The following is a 20,875-nucleotide window of genomic DNA, read 5'->3' on the forward strand; positions in this document are numbered from 1 at the left end:
GTCCATGATACCCTTACTGGCTTTATCTCCCCACCCCACCCCACGTAAGCATTTGGAAAGATGAGTATTAGTTACTTTTTGTGTAACTGTGACCCACACACATGCAAGTGCACGCACACACTCACGCCCTGCCTGAAAGAAAGCCTCAGGGAAGAGAAGACTAGAGGGTAACTGTGGTGGGAATGGAGGTGTGGGGCCCGGGGCATCCCAGATCGGGTGACAGGAGCTCCTTCACACCATATCAGAGCAAGAAGTAGAAAGTGGTTCCATAAATGGGGCCTAGAATTCTCAGTGCTCTGTGTCCCCAGTCTCCCAGAACTCCAACTGGGAACCAAGTGTCAAACGCAGGAGCCTGTGGGGGACACTTCATATGCAAACCACAGCAGGAAACAGGAAAGAACATGATGTGTGAAAAATAAGAGTAGTTTAAAATAAACTTTATTTTCGTAAAACCAAGTTTTCTCACAGCAGCACCTTGAGCCCTGGGCAGGCAGACAGGAGTGGAAACAGTTGAGTTCTGAGACGGCTTCCGCACACTCGAGAGTCCTAGTTCCCTTTGTCGTGCCAGACAGCTGAAGGGGAAAACACTGAGAGTTCTGGCCCGGCCTCGAGTGGCCAGCCTGGTCAGGGGACTCCCTCAGAAGCAGAGGCTGCCGCCACCTTCCCTGAGCTTTTCTTCAGCCAAGAATGTGGCAGAGAGCTCATGATAGGAGTGGGTAGGCCTGTAAGAAAGACAACTGACGTCAGTGCAGCCATTCATGGGCTGGTTTCTAAGCAAGAACTCTGAAGAGGAAACTGAGGAGGGACAGTGACCAAATGTGAATCATGGCGAGGTCGGTTCATTATTATTATTATTATTATTATTATTATTATTATTATTATTCTTTCTGAAGCATGATTTCCTCGTTGCTGCACCCAGGAGAGAAAGGCCAAGCTGCCTTAAAGGACTTCGTCACTCTGATTTTTAGAGCGAGCCTCTTGGGAGCATGCTGGTTGTGACTGTAAATCTACAGTGGCAAATTGCGTTAATTTGACTGAGGAGAACTACTAACCACATTATATCAAATAACTGCCAGGAATAATTTTCTACCATGCCCTGTGACTTTATTTTAATTGATTTTTTTTTTTTTTACTTTCAGCTTCTGTGATTTTTGTTTATTCTGCCACATATTTATTAAACACATGAAGGAAATTGTCTCTCAAATTATTTTTAGGGCCTTTATCTCAGTCAAATTGAGTGGGTTAACCTTTCCTCAGAGCTCCAGCCCAGTTTCCGTTCAGACTTGAAGCTGCTGGTGTGCCCATGAGTGGCACAGCTTGACCACACCAGCAGCCGAACAGTCGCGCTGTATGCTCAGCGATATCGTTGGCTATTCCAGAAAGAGTTGAAAGTGAAAGCTGAATTTGATTGATTGCTGTGAGATGTGTTCATATCTCCTAAGCTATGCTGTGGAATAAATCACTTACTGTTAACATCGAAGATAATTCCTCTTATATTACTCATTTTCTGTTCTGTCACTGTTCAAGCCTTAGGAGTAAGCCTCATTTGTCTGCTGGAGTATGAGCCGTAAGGTGGAAGTTCATGGAGACAGCGTTCTTAGAGAGGCGATCAGGAAAGGCGTACTCAGTGAAGAGCTGGGGAGATGGCTCAGTGGGTAAAGTCTTGCCACCCAAGCATGGGGACTGGAGTCCAGATGTCCCTCATGAAAGTCCAACAGCTGTGGAAGCCCACCAGTAACCCCCATGCTTAAGAGGCTTGGGATCAGGGGATCCCAAGGCTGAGCTGGCTAGATAGATTAGCAGAATCAGTGAGCTCTGGGTTCGACAAGATGCCCTGCCTCAAGCAGATAAGGGAGAGAGCAGTCAAGGAAGACACTCAGTTTTATCCTCTGGCCACTGTGTGCACTTGCACACACAGGCACCTACCCACACACGTGTGAACATGAATACATGCATGACACACATGCACATGTGTGAAAAAAGACAGAGAAGATAGTCATTTTCTTCATCTATTCTCTGCATTTGCCTTGATTGCAGGTGTTTTAGAGTGAAACCGTTCTATTATTTCAAATGTCTGTTCAAAGAGACCCATAATGATGACGTTAACCAACATCTCTGAAGGTTCCCGAAGTGCTCCACGATGCAGTTCACACACAATGCTAACACTGAGGGGTAAAACGTTTCCTGTGACACTGAGGAAACGGAAGTGCAAGTGACCTGTAAAGCTTGCTTAGTTTACACAGACAGCGCTAAGTGGTGGGCGTGATCCAAGCCCAGGGGTCTGTGACCCGACATGAAGCTGTGTGAGAGGCGCAGTCCTGTCCACGGTGGCTGGCTTTCTCATTGCTGATACAAACGATGAGTGTGAGGACCACAGGAGGCTGGCTAGTCTGAGGCAGCAGGCCCCCAAGAGATGCTGCAGCTCTTCAGAATCCCGAGAAGCGTCTGTGCCGAGTGCCCACGCATAGCTGAGCTGCCCAGCAAGACCCTTGAGACTTGCCAGCACGCAGTCAGTGCTGGCAGCTCTTCTGTTGCCCTTGGGGCCTCGACTTCTTTGTGTGACTGTGGACACTGCTGGCAGTTCTCTCACCGATGGCAGCGTGCTTCCTCCTGAGTGTGGATGTTCGTACATGTGGGCAAACGCCACTTGTAGAGTCATGCACAACCTTAGTTGCATATTCATTGCAAAACTGATAGTACACAACACCAATTCCGTATCGGGGCTTTCTGCTGAAAGGAGCACCTCATGTTCATTTGTAGTCTTTAAGGCTTCTCTTGTAGAATTTGAGGCTGGACAGAACTGCCCTTTGTTCTCTTCAGTCACATTGCTGTCTTTGTAAAAAGAGGAACGTGCTAATTCAGCGTTGAGGACTGGGGTAGATTAATTTCACCTGAGTGATCCTCAGCAGCTTTGGAGATTTTAGCAGCCCTGATTAAGGGCTGCTGTCACAGCGCCACTGACAGAGCATTCGTTCCTCGAAGCTTTCAAGCTCCTCCTCAGCTGTCAACACTTGGGCGCTTTCTGGAGCCACGTCCTCTCATGCTGTGTGCTGCCTGCAGCTCGCCGGAAGCTCCACTTTGACTAAAAGGGCTGGTTTCCCGTCTCTTAGCCTTGTTCTCATTTATTTTCAAAACCTGCTTAAAGTCCTTTTATTCTGAAAGGTACACACGCATTTGTCATCTCTTAAACCATTCTGATGTCGAGGTAAGAGGCTCCAAAGAAATGCTAGATATCTTAACGAATAATTGATTAGAAAGAAGTCTGGCGCTGTGAATTGTGAGTTATGGTATAATAAATACTAAAGCGGAACTTTCTAGGTCTTTCCCAAACCTGGGTAAGGGCAGTAGGCTGCAGTGAGTGTGTGTGTGTAACTGGGATAGGGTTTTAGATCTCTTTGTCATTTGTGGTAGTTTTTTGATTGACATTTATTAATGGCTCTACAGTTATTGTTTTAATTTTTTAATGGCTGACTATCTGAAGCCACTTTGTGGGTATTTATCAGACATAATTTATAAAGTAGATTAGAGATGAGCCTCAGAAGCAGTGAGCAAAGCGAAGGGCATGTGATAAAACCCGACTTCTGGTAAACCACCCCATGACCTCACAACCCGGCAGGGCCTTTCAGTCACCAAGGCTCTGACTAATTTGTATTTTAAATGTATGTTTTCAAGGAAGACAGGAGAAAAGAGCTCTCAAATTCAATATATGGCAAACATTACAAATAGTCTTAAAATAGAGCTGGCTCCTGTGTCCCCACCGAGAAGCGCTTCCCAGACAATTGAGGCTTTGTGGACCTGAGCTATCTAATCTATAAGGAGCCACATGTGGCTAATTAAATTTAAATTTAAATTAATTTAAAAAAATCAAATGAAATTGGGAGCTTGTTTCCTTCATTGCAGTAGGCACCTTTCAGTGCTTAGTAGCTGCATTTAGCAATGGCTCCTGTGTTAGTCACACCCACTGACAGAACAGTTTAGAACGGGAAGGCCGCCTTGGCAGCACTGTGTAAGAGAGTGCTGGGAAAATATCAAAGTTTGTTTTCCTCCTGTTTTGTTGTTTTCATCTAGAGTTGTATTGCCCTTTTAAAAGACCCTCTCCTGGAAACAGAAGCCATCACTGTTAGAAGAACTACGATTAACACGCCAGCCTTCATCTTGGTAGCATCTGATTATGATATCTCAGAGCTCACAGCTGTATAAATGCATTCTCCCAAGAACTCAAGATTGAGGCAATGGTTACAGACGTGGGGGAAAATGTGCCTTGCTTTCAAGTAGGGCAGAAGAGGAGAGTCTGAAGCAGAACTAAATTAAATGTGAATTTGAGTTTTACCAAGTGTGTCATAGTTGTCCAGCCCAAGAACATTTTCAGCATTGGAAACAGAAGAAATTTTGTTTGTGTCACAAAGGAAAAGGCAACCCTTAGAAAGCTCCCTGGGAAATATAATAAATTGTGGGTACGCTTTCTTCCAAATGATTCTTTTTCAAAGCCGTTTTATTTGAAAGACAGTCTATTATTTCTTTATCATAAGAAAGCCCATTATATAGATTTGTAAAGCACAGGAAAGTATAGACCTTGAGGTAAGATTTACTTAGAATCCCATCAGTCAGCAACTGTCACTTGTAACAATTGAGCTTGTTTTCCAGTCCTTCAGAATCACAGTGCTGTTGACAGAGAAAACAGGCAGCACTGTGAGCCCTCCACACGCGAAGGCTTGTAGAGCCGCATACAGCAGGGGCCCCTTCCCTTCCACATTTGGAAGCTGCAAGAGCAAAACCAGACATGTTTGTGTCAGGCCACTATCTGACCCGGGATGGAATATGGCTCTCATCCTGTGTTTCTTTCATTAAGTGTGACTATGAATAGGATCTGTTGCACCATGCTGAGGTATGGAGTGCTTCTACAGACTCCACTGACACACACACACACACACTACAGCCTGGCAGGACCATCACTCTTTCCTTGCCATTGAGAGTAATGGTTTTAAAATTTTATTCATTAATAGTAAGATAGTTCGAATTTATTATACTTCAGGCCTGAATTAACTATTTCATGCTAAAACTTTTGGTAGCTGTTCTTCAGGTCTCAAAGACAATGCATAAAACATGCCATATACTTTGTTTTTCTTAAATTACATAGGTGACTTTTACCATGCCTTATAAAGTTAAGTGTCCAGATGAAAGTTTTTAAAGTTCAAATTCAAAGGCAGCCATGGTAGCTCAGCCTGGGCTGCATAAGGAGGCACTTTCTCTAAAAGTTCAACAGAAAAAAACAATTCCAAGTCAGTGTTGTTACTGATCGTCTTCAATGTTTATAAGATAGCATGTAGCTGTGTTGTCTTCCTCTAGCACCATGAGCTGTACCCTGTCAGCAGACACCATTCTTAGATTGTGTGTTATATGTTAAATCTCACGCTGTGAGTGTGGTCTTTACATACAGCGATGGAGCTAGATTTACAGGTTGCTCAGTTCACGGCCTGCTCCTGACTCACGTTGCTGCTCAGCCACTGCGTTTCTGTGTGATCTGCCTCACAGAGACACCATGAAATAAAAGGAAGAGGCTTTCCATGGTGTATTGCTAGCGGTTGTTTTTCTTAAAGTGTACATCTGTTGGGAACTGAGATAAGCAAACCAGCTTTTTTCTTGTCTTTGATTTGGAGCCGCCCCCCACCCCTTAAGCTGAGTCTATCAAAATAATTTTTGTGAAGCCTTCCAAATCCACTCACTCCATTTATGTGCTGGCCATATCTTTGACTTAGTTGAGATGAGCAGAAAATACTTTCTCAGCCTTAAAAACAAAACAAAACACTGTCATTGGTCATTTTTTTTTTCAGTGTGTGAGGGGTGGCTCTACCCGCCCCGTGAGGCGTGGCCATCCTAGCATCACTCTACCACTTTCTGCTGTTTATCTAACGCTGAGACCAATCTTCTCGGACGGGTGTGATTACCGTCTTCATTTTATAGACGAGGACTCTTAAGTTCCTAATTGACATATAAACGCTAGAGCGAGAATTTTAATGTGTGTGTTCTAGCCGGGCTGGGTGGAGACCAGGCTGATGCAGTAACTGAAGGAGAGAGTAACAGTATCACAAGGAAGGCTGCGGCAGCAGGACTGAAAAGCAGATGCACGTGTCAAAGCAAGCATGAACAGAGCATGCTTGATGAGTTACTAGAAATAGCTGATGTGGGAGAGGTCAAAGATGGCTCCCGGTTGTTAGTTTGGAGACATCTGGGAGAGAGAGAAAAATAAAGTAGAAATCCAAATCAAACCTTATAACACAATCATGGACACTCAATGCTGTGGACATGAACAAGATGGTAGTCAGAGGGATCGCAAATTCTTCCACCTTCCTGACTAGCATGTCTTCTCCATAAAGACACACCATCTCCAATGGCAAATACTAATGCCTAAGAAAACCTAATTATAAGGGAAATACGTCTTTGTGTAGACTGCCCTAGGGCACTCAGCATATATTCTGTAATGGAAAGTCTTCTGATTCCACAAACCGTGTCATATCATAATAAACTTGCCTAATAAATCACATGTCTCATGCTCATGAGGAGGATTGTCCATTTGAAAAAGGAAGACATGATCTACTTACCTCCAGGAAAATGTCTGCAGCCCGCTGAGCTCCGCTGATTTACCGGAGGAGCCAGCTGGGAGTCAGTGGCCGGCACTCTCCTCCTCGTTCATTGGCACGCCTCCACATTTGCTTCAGACTTTCAAATACTCCCTTTTTGCATAAAATTTCACAGCGAACTTACGGTTTTCCAGTCCTTCTCCAGGATGCAAATAGTCCAGACCACTTGAAGAAAACGCAGCATCTTAAGCCCTAAAACATAGCCGTATGAGAACTCTGCTGAGCTCCATCTCATGACAAGTAGATACGTCTGTTTCCCAAAGCTGCCATTGCAAATGGCAAACCTGGTACACACGTCCTGTTTCAGTTATTCAACAGAAGATTTGTGCCAAGTGGTAAAACACCGCATATGAATCAATAAAAACTACATGATCTCCTTAAAAAAATAGTCAAGGATTTAAACATATGCATGAAAGATCCAGATATTCAATATGTGTATGAAAAACAAGCATCACAGTTGCCGTGAGCCACCATTGTGTCGGTGGCGAGGCCTGGGTGAGACTGTCAGTCCCAGAGCCTGACGTGGGTGTGCGGTGGGTGGAGGTCCCAGGCGCTGCCGGTGGAAATGAGTGCGGAGGGGCGCTAAGTGTGCGGCTGCATCAGGGCTTAGCGGTTCCACCCTGAGATACACACCCATCACAGTGGATGCATCTATCCAGAGGCAGAGCTGAAGTGGGCCGCCTCTTCTTCATTCCTCCCCTCCCACATCCACTCAGTCATGATCCGCAATGTGGAAAAGAAAATTGTGGGTGGTTTGTTTTGTCCTTGCTTCCCATCTTCTCCTGTCTTGAACCGGTCTTTGTCCCCCTAGGATTAGCTACGTAGGAGAAAGAGGGGTTGGAGGAGACTTGGCGAGGTCTTGTATTCAGCTGTCTTCTGGCCTTGATGTTCCCACAGCACACTTTCTCTTTGTGCAGTGGTTTTCAGCCTGGGAGTCACCTGGCACACATCTACATTATGAGGATGTAACAATAGCAAAATCACAGTTATGAAGTAGCAGGGAAACAACTTTATGGTAGGGGTCAGCCATCAGAAACTGTGTGAAGGGGTGCAGCTCCAGGAAGGCTGAGCGCTGCTCTGGGCGGGTTGTTTGTGGCGGTGCTTCAGGGAGCATCTTCACGGAGCATCCGACTCCAGCCGGGGGGCCCGGCACCGATCCTTACGGAAAATCCACAGCAGCTTTGGCTCCGGAGGTTTACTCGGCCGGTGGGGGCCTGCTCTCTTCTCTGGGTTCCTTGGCTCATGAGGAAACTAGTACATTTTTGCTGGGCTGTGGGAACTCTCACTCGTTCCTACGGTCGCCTTCTGCCCTGACAGCCTGCTAGCCCCACGCCTTTCAAGGAGGGAGCCAGGCTGCTGAGGTCCTCTCGCTTCTACAGACATATTGGCCATCTCTGAGCTACCACGCCCTTACCTTGTGTAGGAATCACCTCGAGAGAGGGCTAGGGCCGGAGATCACCTCAAGATGCTGCTGCAAATCTTTCTTTATAGCTGGGAAGTTGCTTTACTTCCTTATCGATGGCATCAGAGTTGCTGTTAAAATGAAGCAAGTGAAAGGAAGAAAGGCTTCTTTGGGCCCGCAGCTCAGAGAATGGTGCAGTTCCTTTCCTGGGCAGGCATGGCGGTGGGAGCAGGTCACCGCCGTGACTCCTGCCTCCTGGAATAGTGCGCAAGTGGAAGCAGAGGACGGGATACCAGACTTCACTTGGCTTTCTCCTTCTCATCCAGTCCAGGACCTCAGCTCATGGGCTAGAGCAGCCCACATTCAGCTTGGCGGTCTCCTCTCAGATAAGCCTCTGTGGGCAGGTCTAGGGTGTGTCTCCTAGGTGACAGCAATCTAGTCAGGTTGACAATGGAAGTTAACCACCAGAGTGAAAGTGGCCTTACTAAGACAGTGATTGTTTTAACCTACTTGACAACATAACCATTTTAATCTGTCTTCTTTTACGGTCATAGGAGTCTTTTCTGAATGAAAGAAGCTTTCTGGGAGCTAAATGCTGTGCGCTCATTTTTCCTTTTTAAATTTTCCACTTAAATATCTCAATGGGGCTGGAGAAGCGGCTTGGGCTGACAGTCCCTGCTGTTCTCTCAGAGGATAAGTTTGGGTCCCAGCCACCATGCCCGGTGACTCACAGCTGCTCCAACTCGGCTCTAGAGGATTCAGTGCCCTTATTCTCACTTTCACAGACACCACGCACACACGTGCGCACAAACACACATAGACACTCACATGTCTACCTCTAGAGATGATAAAAAATTAACATTTAAGAAGATACTTAAGGGGACTAGTGGGATGGTTCAGTGGTTAGGAGCGCTGGCTGCTCTTCTAGAGGACCTGGGTTCAATTCACAGCAACCACATGGTGGCTCACAACCATCTATAGTGAGATCTGGTGCCCTCCTCTGGCCTGCTAGCTCACATCATGCAGGTAGAGTGCTTATAAATAATAAATAAATAAATCTTTAACTCTAGTTCAGGGGATGTGACTCCCTCTTTTAGCCTCAGTGGACACTGGATATGGACATGGCACACAGACATACACTTATACACATTAAGTAAAACAAAAAAGAGGTAAAAAAAAATGCTGTGCAGCTGGGCACATGGTGCACACTGTAATCCCAGCACTCCGGGAGGCAGAGGCAGGCGGATCTCTAAGCTCGAGGCCAGCCCGGATCTCTGAGTCCAGGAGAGCCAAGGCTAAACAGAGAAAACCTGTTTTGAAAAATAAAATACAAAATACAAACTGCTGTGCATGGACAGTGAAGGCTGGAGCATGTGCTCATCTCGTCTGCCCGTCTGCCCCTCTGCCCGAAGCTTACGGGGCCCTCTGCATACGGAAGGTGCCCTGTGTCCATTTCCACATGGGTAGCGTCTGATTCACATCACTGCTGATGAGCAGAGCAGGAACTGTATCCATCCAGAGATTTGCACTCTCGCTCACACCCATGCTGTGTTCATTACTCAGCACAGGCTGAGCGCACAGTTAACACGTTTCTTCTTTGTCTGCACGTGACCCCTCACTCTTCCCTGACTGAAGCAGCTTCTCAGCTGTAGGCTGTTGGAGAGGGATAGCAGGCAGGGGAGGCATCGTAGAGATGTTGTTTCCTTCAGTTTCAGCTTCTGGAAACTGACTATAGATGTGCTGTGTTTGAAAGTAAACCAGCTGTGGCCAGGGAGGAACAGGCTTTGAATTAAAGAAACCTGCGGGCAAACCTGAGCTCCGTAGCCATGACTCAGACACCGGAAGCTTACTTTAAACAATCAGGCCTTATTGTAGACACAGAGAGCTCAGCAGTTTAAAAGAAGACACTGGACTGGGGGTGGGATGATAAGTCACTAAATACAGTGACAAGTGGTAGCTGTTTATAGACAGAAATCAAACGTGTTCCGATTGGGGTAGAAGGGTCTGTCAATAGTCAGGCAGTCAGGGAAAGAAAAGGGAGGTGTGTGACGTCCAAAACCCTGCCTCCTTGTGCCTTGAATGAGGTTGAGTGCTAAGTGACGAGTAACTGAAGGATGCCTTGGTGGCCGTGTCCTTCCTGGCAGGTTATCCACCATTTGCAGCAGTGCTTGCCAATGGATTTTCTGAAGACTGGAATAACGTATGTAAACTGTATTCTGCATGGTAGTCAGGTAGCTGAAATTTTTCCTCCCATTTCATGTTTTAATAAAATATGAACTTAAAAATTCATAGTAAAAGATTTTCAAAATGGTCTCAAGTCAGTTTCTGAGTTTGTAAAGCATTTAATAAGCGTGAGCGTGAGGCGCAGAGTGGGCCTCTAACAGGTCGTGTGCCAGACGGTAGCTTTGTGTTAGCTAAGGCTAGTAAGGAGTGCTCAGTTCCCTGCCACGGCCCTCAGTGTCACAAGTTAAAATATATGGGAATTTTTCATGCACGAACGGGTATAAATCATTTGTTAGAAGAAATATCAGAGCTGGGAAAATCAAATATTTCAGCACTTGTAGAAGTCTACTTTGCTAAATTATACTTTACAAATGATCAGCAAATTATGGCCACTTTAAATTTAAAAAATATATATATAAGAAAATGGCTTTGGTTCTCATGTGTTCCAGGCATTTCGAATGCTTTGGTCCTGGTTTTAAATTTGCTTTCAGCTTTACAAAATGTGACTGAGAAGTACACTGTGTGATCTAGCCTGTGGTAATGACAGAGTGTGACTGCGGAGTCCTCCTTAAAATAATGTAAAGTGATGACATCACTGTACCTCATGTTTAGGTGGTAGTCAAATCATCACACACACCATAATGAGGTGTCAAAGCTTCCACCCAGAAAACGTTGACGACTGAGAATATGCGTTTAAGGATGTGAGGCTCCAGAAAATTTAAATGTTATTTTATGCATTTTACTTTTCATTGGTGTTTATAAGCCTGTCAGATACCTTGCAACAAACCAAATAAACTCATTTCACTCCCAGAAAATAGTTTTCCTAATTTTTTTCAAGCACATTCCTGTAGGTGGGGAGAGGGAACCAGGGCCGCATTCCCTGTTTAAATACACAGCGCTCCAGCTGCTACCCAGCCGCCCACAAGAGGAAGAGAGTAACTAAGTTTTCGCAGCAATGTGTAGAAATAAATGTATTGAAATCCCAGTGAAAGCTTCCGCTGTGCTTGGCATAATGGGAGAATTCCTTAAGATTAGCTGAGATTGCATTTTCCTCACGTTCATTTTCAGGGTCCAAGAGTTCCCAGGTCAGTTTGTAAACATACCTCATTCATTTCGAATGAAAACCCACAACTCAGTCAGCTTGGTGATTGCAAGGCATTTTATTTGAAATAACATGACTACCCCTTGTTGTAAATGCAGAGCTTATTGGATTTGGTTCAGGGGGGTGGGAGCCTGTGACCCCTATTTGTTATTTCCCTCAAATATGTGAAAAAAAAATGAATTTGTATTCCAAAGTGCGCCTTTGATGAGCTAGTGCGGACCTTTCCTTGCGTCTCTTTCTAAGGCTTCCCACCCCACCCCTACCTCGTTACATTTCTGGCTTCTAGTGTGCTTTTAAAACCATTCCTCACCTAAAGTCAACCTCGACATTGATAATTACCCCTGTTTTCTCATGGAGCCTCCTCATTTTCACCTGTGCTGGATTTTCTAAGAGCAGACAGTCAGATGGTTTTGTTCCTCTTAAGAAAGCCCTGACAGGCTCGTGACACTGGCTACTGCTGTAACCGTACATTTCTATGCATAATTGATGACCTGGGCCCCCGAAGACGGCACCAATACACAGCAGTGTAGATTACCATATGGTGAGGGGGCCAGGTCTTCCAATTTTCCATTTCTGAATAGAAATAACTCCTTGCTAACAGAAATTCCAGGAGTAGGTTTACTGTAGCGATAAATACTGTTCAGAGAACACTGCGCTCAGTCGCTGTGACTGGAGGACGTGGTCAGGGTCACGTGCTAACTCATCATCCTGTCTCACCCTCCCAGCATGGGGCTCCCTGATAGTTCCGTGGTTGGTACACACACACACACACACACACACACACACACACACACAAGTTTTGGGGTTAAGGAAAGTTAAGCTCCAGATGGCATCTTTTGAAGCATTCCATAATCTAATTGCCCTTTTTAATTTAATTTATAGAGGATGAGAAGGCTACTAAATAGTTGTCTTTTTATGAGTGGTTTGCATGAAGTTCATGTGTTGTTTCGTGTCCTACCCACTGGGCCTGGCATGAGCACAATCTCTGGTTCATGCTGTTTCGGTTCCTCAGCCTTTACCTCCCCACCACAGGCTACTACCTGGCACCACACTCTGCCTTCCCTGGCCGTCCACACTCACTCCAGCCCCAGGTCAGCAGCTGTCTCTTTCAGAGCCCCTTGCCCATCTGGGTGAGTGTTTCACTGTCCCCAGCGTCTTGCTTTGCCATTTTTTGTGTTGCAAATTGGCTCAAGGTAGAAACTAAATACCCTTTGCCATGGTATTTCTCTGGCCCTCTATCATGTGCCCACCATAGCACAGGTGTCCTAGAATTATCATTGAATAAAACAAAAAATCCTATAATAAACGAGATTGAATTTAAATATAAAAATATGGATTGTTAGATAGATGATACAGTGTTAGGATTTATAGTTACCCTAAGCTCTTGCATTGTTATTCCTCTGGCCATTAGTCGAGAGCCTGTCTAGTCTGCACACAGCCCTGAATGAAATCCCAGTTCCACATGGGCCTGCAGTGGTGGCACAGCTGCATGATTCCAGCATTTGGGAGGTACAGACCATACATCCAAGGTCATCCTCGACTTCGTGGCAAGAAATGAGCAAAGCTGAAAGTTGTGATTCAGATAAGAAAGGGGCCTGTTCGTATTTTCATACTGAGATTTTAAACTTCTTGCTTTAGTTTGATTTAATTCCCTTTTAAAAACATGATTTCACAACACAGAGTTTCTGTAAGCCTTTACTATTGTACACTGAATATTTATTTAGGTTGATATTTCCTGGCTTTTTGGTACAGCCAGGAAAAAAGTTGTTTTTTTTTTTGTTTTTTTTTATTTTATCCTCATGTCTTAGACTGCCCTTTACTTCTAGAAAGCAGATCTCACAGCTAATAAAGCCTTTGTATAAAATGACTTTTTAAAACTTGTTTTTAAATACCGTTTAATTTCAGAACATATTCCACCGTTTAAGCAGTAAAAGCAGTGTACTTATTAAGCCTTCAGTTTGCAAATTGCTTCTTAAAGTTTGTAAATTAGTCATTGATTTCTAGGAAAATAGTTTTGAATTTCAACCGTATCAATGGAGGCTAAGTCCATATTCTTTTAATCCATAAGAGCCACAATATTGCAATGAGCATTTAGGGCCTCTGAAAGGCTCTACCGTGCAGGGTATCAGAGCAGATGCTGAGACTTATAGCCAACCTTTGGGCAGAGTGCAGGGAATCTTATGAAAGAAGGGGGAGAGAGTAAGACCTGGAGAGGACAGGAGCTCCACAAGGAGAGCAACAGAACAAAAAATTCTGGACACAGGAGTCTTTCCAGAGACTGATACTCCAACCAAGGACCATTCATGGAGATGGCCTGGAACCCCTGCACAGATGTAGCCCAGGGCAGTTCAGAGTCCAATTGGGTTACATAGTAATGGGAAGAGGGACTGCCTCTGACATAATCTGATTGGCCTGCTCTTTGATCACCTCCCCCTGAGGGCGGAGCAGCCTTACCAGGCCACAGAAGATGACAATGCAGCCACTCCTGATGTGATCTGATAGACTAGGATCAGAAGGAAGGAGAGGAGGACCTCCCTTATCAGTGGACTTGAGGAGGGGCATGGGTGGAGAAGAGGGGGTTATTGGGAGGGATGGAGGGAGGGAGTTACAGGGGGGGTAAAAAAATGAAAAAAAAAAAAAAAAGCCACAATATGGAGCTGTAGGCTTGGGCTTTTTCAAATCCTGACTTTAAAACACTGCTTGTCTTGCGTGGATTACTCCCCTCTGTGCATGGTGGTGTCTTCATCCGCTGCTGGGGACCCTCCAGTCACACCACGTACTGGCTCAGAACCGAGCACGCCTGCAGAGTGTGTGGTGACTTGCAATGGCACAGTGTGATGGAGGACGCCGAGATGAGATGGCCCAGTTGTCACTGCACAAGCATGAGGGCTGGTGTTTAGAGCTCAGCACTCACATAAGACCCCGGGCTCGGTGCTATGCCTGTGCGATCCCAGCGCTGGGAGCTCAGGTTCAAGATGGCCCCTGGGGCTTGTTGGCCAGCTAGCCTTGTTGAATCCGTAAGGCTCCCCATGTCAAAAACTAAGGTGGGGCCTGGGGAGACGGCCGAGAGGCTCAGAGTGCTGGATCTTGAACGACGACCCCGGGTTGATTTCTAGCACCCACATGGTGGTTCACAACTGTCTGTAACTCCAGTTCCAGGAGAGCCCGTGCCCTCCGGCCTGTGTGGGAACAGTGCACAAACATACATGGAAAACACTAAAAAACATTAAATTCTTCCATGGGGCAGGTAGAGACAGGGTTTCTCTATGTAGCCTTGGCTGTCCTGGACTCGCTCTGTGGACCAGGCTGGCCTCGAACTCACAGTGATCCTCCTGCCTCTGCCTCCGTGAGTTTTGGGATTATAGGCATGTGCCACCACGCTTGGCTAATTCTTTAAAATGTTAAAAAAAAAAATAGTTAAGTGGCTAGTATAAAAGTAAGAAACTTACAGCCCAATAATAGAGCCAAAGTAAAACAATCTGAGGTGTAGTTCCTGTTGGTTTGGTCGCTCTGCAGTGCAGGAGATCAGAGCCCCAGCCTTGTGGATAGCCAAGCACTTCATCACTGAGCGGCATCCCCAGCACATGAGAGAGGTGTGGAAATAAAGGGAAGTTGTGACTGCTGCATGGTGCTGAGGGGACCCACAGTGCCGCCTGCAGAGTCAGCAGGAAGAGACAGTTGGCAGGAAGGCTTCCTCACTGACTGCAGGAAGCGGGTGGGAAGGAACAGCTCAGTCAGGGAATGGATCCAGGACCCAGAGACAGAGAATGGGAAGGGTGGACATGGGGAGAGGGAGAGCAGCTCACGCACTTTTCAATGACAAGGTGAGGAGCCAGTGAAAGATGACACGTTGTGGAGGCTCCTTTGCAGTTTCCCAGTGCTTAAGCAGCAGGAGAAGATGGAGGGAAGTGGTCTGTTCTGAGAGACAGGGCCGACTCCCAGCTGACAGCCAGCAGGCACCGCTGCCCACTCTAGGTGCCCTCCGTTCTCTCTTCCGCCTGGATTCACCTCTGACCTGTAGCACACCCAAAGAGCCTGACCGTGTCACTGCTGTGTACCCGAAGTATGTCTCCTTCTCCAAGCCCCTGACCGTAGCCATTGTAAAAGACGGTCCATGAGTGCACGCAGAGAAAATCATCCCAAGGCGCGAGCAGCTTCCTGCGTGAGCAGTCACCTTCAGACTTTTGGAACCTCTTTCATTCATAATATCTTCTGAGGGCCAGAGAGCTTTCATTTATATGAGCAGTATCTGTCTGCACTCGTCATAATTAAAATGAAATCTAGGAAAGCGTGAATTTAAAAATAATGTCAAGCTCCATGAAAAAAAATTAACAAAAATCTCCAACTAAACCCACAGCTGGTGAGGAGATTGGGCCAATCTGTTTCCTCATGGGCTGGGCCTCCGACAGCGGAGTCTGCTCCCTCGGCATAGTGAATCTGCAGCAGTATCACATCTCATGCCCTCTAGATAAGCCTGTGTGCTAAGGTGAGGCCGTGGAAGGAGAAAGCCAATGAGCTGAGTGCTGCTGTTGGCGTGAAGTAGAGTTTCATCCCCCTGGCCTTCAGAGGGCTGAGGGAGGCCCCAGTCACTCTGAGAAGTGTTTCAGGTGAAGGTACTGATTGAGCACAGAGACTCTGAGAAGGAGGTTACAGAAGGTGAGAGAATGGGGACCGCAGGACACTAAGCTAGTTCTGCCCTTGCGCTCTCCATCTCTCTGCTCCTGACTGTAAATTCTCCAAAGATTCCAGATGGGTCTTAGTGTTCACAGAGTCACCTATGTTTTGACAGTACAGGTTTGCAATTCCTGAAGCAGCATCTTTTTGCCCTGGATGCTGGGGTAAGGCTTCTCCCACTCAGTGAGGCGATTCCCATGTGTGCCGCTCCTCCAGGTCACCAGCCCACAGATACTGCAGCTGCACCGATTACCTCTCAAGATCTGACTTGTGCGGTGCAGCCAGCCTGAGGACTGTCCTCTGTGGTCTCCGGAAGTTCAGGGCTCACGGTGGCACGGAGGGCCGTCTGAAGGCATCCGAGGCTGTTCTGAGTGGTGCCTGGCTCAGCCTGGCCTCTTGCCTTGACAGACTCGAAAAACAGCATTCCTAAACGTGAATTTCGTTGCCTTTGTTAAAAATTCACTTTCATTGCTCTTAGCACACCATGTACCTGTGATGGTACCCTCCTCCCGCACTGTTAATGAGGATAAATTTTGTCCTTTTAAAGCTTAAACTAATCACAGGTTTCCGTCCATTCAACATGAAGTTCTTTAGCTTTGAGATTTTTGAGCCATAGTTCGTCTTGGACAGTTCATACTTTTGTACTCTTGTGTTCCTCCCACGAGCAGTGTTTATTCTTTACGGAGAGGCAGGCATGTGTGAGGAGACCTTGTGGACAGATGACAAGTCACTTGCACGACTTCATTTGACCGTGTTACCTTGAGATGTGTTGCTCGGGGGGGGGGGGGGGGGGGGGCGTGGTTGGCCCAGTGAGCGGGCAGGCATAGATGAGTGGTTACGAAGACGCCGTGAGTTCCGTCTGAATTTTAGTGTATACATTATCTTTATCTTCCTGCCTGCTGCCTAATTCCTCTGTTTACCTTGAGGAACTGGCAGCTGGGTCTAAAGGGGCAGCTCAGCAACAAGCAGCCACACCTGGGGAGCAGTAACACCTGGGGCGGCAGAGGGCACAGCCCAAGATCAGTGTGCTTGGTGATGGAAGAAATTTCCTAGCAGAAAATTCTTTGGCAAAAATACATATTCAGTGACTTGCTTTAGTCTTAAATGAAAATATCTTTAAAGTAAATAAAAAAGTAAGGGCTGAGTGAAGAATATGCTTCAAAAATGCATTCATTATATGAAAAAGCATGTTTTTAAGGACGCAGGAATTAGGACAAGGGATTGGAAATGCGGCTGTGTCTTCCTGGAGGAGCTCTGCTGAGCTTGCTTCAGCGCCGTGCGGCTTTATCGTGAGAGGGGACTATACACAAAACGTTTAATGTGTGTTTGGGTGTGCAGGGTCAACCCTGACAGTTCGTCTAGCTCAGAACTTGCCCAGGTTGCTTGCCCTGCGCGGTCCCACAGCGCCACCAAGTGCCACGGCTTTTCCTTTGCATACTAGTTTTCTAAATTTTGGAAGTCCAGTGACCACATTGTAAATGAAATGTGGCGTGAAAGCAAATGTGTGCTTTAAGCAGTAATCCAAACGCAACGATACAAAGGGTGTTACTGGTATAACCGAGAATTTTAAGTGGATCGCTACAGAAATGATGATTGTACGCCAAATCTGTTATAAAAATTTCCTGTTCCAGCTCACAGCAGGGCATCCTCGATGGGAGATTGTTGCTGTGGGAACTGACGCAGTTACTCTGGGTTCTTGTCCAGTGCAGACGCTTTTTCCTTTTATTGTTTGTCACCCTGTAATCAATTAAAGGTCCTAGCCCCAGGCTGCTTCTGAAGTTCACGAGCCCCCATCCTAAACATCACACCAGTCAACAGCACATACCACAGAGCTTATCAGTGCCAGCCAAATTGTATAACTACTTCTTGTGTTAGAATGGAGGGGAGTCACAGATGAGTGAAATAACTCCTGTGTTTAAAAACAACCAAATAAGTCAAGTAAAAGAATGCTCTTTTGCAGGAAGAGCGTGAAGAAATGCAGTTGAGTAAGGAAAGGCAAAGTGCGGGTGGTCACAGCATCGCGGCTGTAAGCCGAGTCATTCGCAGCAGCTGGCTGACCGCAGGCAGCCCAGCCACGGATGGGCACATGTACTGCCTGTTCCTGGAAGGACTCATTAGAAACAGTTCATGTCTCTTGGTTTAGTGGGGTATTAGAAAATCCTATTTTTCATTTTTAACTTTTCAGTGCAACTAATGGGATTCCTGTATTATTTGGTCCAAGGGCAGTGAGTGTTAAAATAATGAAGCATTTCAGCTTTTGCTTGTACTAGTCTTCCACACTGAGAACACTAATTCTCTAATTAATTAAGAGACCGTTATTAGAAGATGGGTAACCATCCACCATGTAAATCCATCCTCTCAGAAGACTTTACTTACGTTGTGGGGGGTTACTGCACAGCATGTAAACTCCAAGAATGCTGAGAACGTTGTTAATCTGTGTCCTTAACCTGTAGAATCTGTCACATTGTGAGCATGCAAAAACAGTGTTGAATGGGTCAGGAATGGATGGATCTGTGGATAAAAAGCTTGCCCCACAAGTGTGAGGACCAGAACTCAGATCCCCAGGCCCATAGAAGAGCCAGGCAGGCATGGTGGCTGCCGCAATCCCAGCACAGAGCTAGGAGACAGAGAGTTGATCCCAAGATTGGCTAGCTAGCTGGGGTAGCCAAAACCTGTCACCTGTGGTTCCTGCTTCAGTGATTGAGGTGGAAAGCAATTGAGTAAAACACCCAGTGTCAACTTGGGGCCTCCACATGCACACGAGCACACGTACGTTTGCATACAGGTACCCACACACGTGTGAACGCATATGCATGTGAACACATACCACATCACATGAACTGAAAAAAAGCAAAGCGTTAGATGAAGGAACACGTGAGCACATAGAACACTGTGTCCAGGTGAAATGCGCGGCACAGCACGGCTCCCCACAGGGCCGCAGGTGCAGTAGTTTGCTCAGGCCTGCAGTCCTTAACACGTGAGCAGGGACGTGAAGAGTTCAGGCTTCAGAGGACCAAAACAGCCATGTGTACCTTGCAAACATCTGAGTGGATTTGGTTTTGTTGTTGTTTCTTTTCTGTTATTCTTATTGAACACAAACCATTCATCTGAGCTTTATTTACAAATGAGGCACACCAAAATTCAGTCAGATGGGTAGTGAGAACAGCGTTTTGTTTCCTTTTCATATTTCGGCTGTTGATAGCTGTCATACGAACTGACACCTCCTTTGGTTGAAAGCCTTCAGTTACGGTCTTACTGATCATCATGCTAATTGTTTATTAGATGGTCTTTCTTCCTAATTACTTAAATTCTGTAAGCGGTATTTGAGCGCTGCCTGCTAGTGAAAGTCAGCTTATAAGCTTGAATTGTATAGTTTTGCTTTGAACGTCCCATGGCTCTTACTGACTCGATGTGTATAGATTCGAATCTGTTGGAGGGTGTTTTTAAATAACTGTCAACGTGTGTAGTGGTTGCCCTCTGCTGGGCAACTAGAAAAATTATGTTGACATAGATTTTTCAGTTTCCTTAAAGACCCAGTTAAATGTGCTTGTGATTTTTCTGGTGTTCATTTCTTACCCTCCTGCACTTAAAAGTTCCAAAGATGAAGAAACGTTTATAAGAATATAATTAAAAGTGAATGTCTAACCTCCTGTGGTAACGTCAGCCCTTGGTAGGCGGAAGCTGAACTGTCATTGAACTTGAGGACAACCTCAGCTATAGAGAAAGACCCTGCCTCAAAATACAGACAGCAGCAACAAAAACAAATGTGCTAGAGAGCACATTCAGGGTCTGAAACCCTAGCCTTGAGCACGGCGGCCTGGGTTTAATTCCCAGCACTCCTGCCAAAACAGGAGGCAGAGCGGGAAGTGGCTAGCTCACAGGGCAGCTATGGAGTAGGCAGCACAGCAAGAGAGACCCTGCCTCAGATCCAACTGCAAAAAGTTGTCCTGTGACCTACACACGCAAATACATGTACATACAAGCACACACACAACCAATACATATGTAGTGTAACAATAAATGCAGCGATTTCTGCTCCAATTTTTTTTCCTTATTTATAAAACTCGCTAATTAAGACCTAGAAGTAAGTGTTTTGGCATGACTCTTAGCTGAAACATTGAGGGGAATTATGCAAAATGAGTCAGTATTGGTTTTAACCATTTACCCTCAGAACTCAGGGATGAAAAGTCTAATACTTTAAAAGTTCTTTCCGCAGCTTCTTTGCATTTTCCTAACTAACATAGTAAAATTTGAACATGTTGGCGCGTGTGTGTGCGCGTGTGCGCGTGTGCGTGTGCGTGTGTGTGTGTGGTGAGCACGGTCACTCACCACGGAGCACATACGGAGGTCCAGGCTAACCTCCGTGTTTTGAGACAGGGTTTTGGATTGCTTTTCTGTGGTTTGCTGCTGCGTACGCCAGGCTAACTGGCCCCTGAGCTTCCATCTTGCCCTTGGGGACTGAGATTCCGAAGGTGTGCTGATGTTCTCTGCTCTCCACGGACGTTGGAGATGCAAACTCAGGTCCTCAGACTTGCCTGGTATGGTCTTACTCTTCAGCTCTGTACCAGAGCACGAGCACCGTCACCACCTCCCAGGCCCTTCTAGGAGTTATTGCCAGCTAAGTGCTCTGTTCTGTCTTCCCTCCTGGCTCCAGTCAGCGAGGCTTGGGCTACCCCTGCCCCAGAGAGGTTTGGAATCCAACATCTGTGTCTCGGGTGTTCATACTCCAGGATCACCTTTCTTCTCCTACCCACTGATATATATATATTCCATTTTAAATCATATGTGCTAAGTGAAAATTGATTTTTTTTTCTTTTTTTTGAGACAGAATTTATC

At 46.0% G+C, this 20,875-nt stretch overlaps 1 protein-coding gene across 5 annotated transcripts in view; it reads left to right on the forward strand.

The window, feature by feature from the left end:
• Slc10a7 (solute carrier family 10 member 7) overlaps positions 1 to 20,875 on the forward strand; it is a 210,100-nt gene that overhangs the window by 117,503 nt on the left and 71,722 nt on the right. Inside the window, exon 6 of one of the 5 annotated variants that reach the window (XM_060393198.1) lies at positions 4,069 to 4,374. The exons of the other annotated variants lie outside the window; for them this stretch is intronic. Within the exon in view, the coding sequence (XP_060249181.1) occupies positions 4,069 to 4,200 (132 nt within the window). The 3' untranslated portion in view covers positions 4,201 to 4,374. Of the gene's footprint in view, positions 1 to 4,068; positions 4,375 to 20,875 lie in introns of those variants that run through there. 5 annotated transcript variants of the gene reach the window in all.

The sequence above is a fragment of the Meriones unguiculatus genome, chromosome 10, assembly GCF_030254825.1.
Source record: "Meriones unguiculatus strain TT.TT164.6M chromosome 10, Bangor_MerUng_6.1, whole genome shotgun sequence".
Taxonomy (NCBI): domain Eukaryota; kingdom Metazoa; phylum Chordata; class Mammalia; order Rodentia; family Muridae; genus Meriones; species Meriones unguiculatus.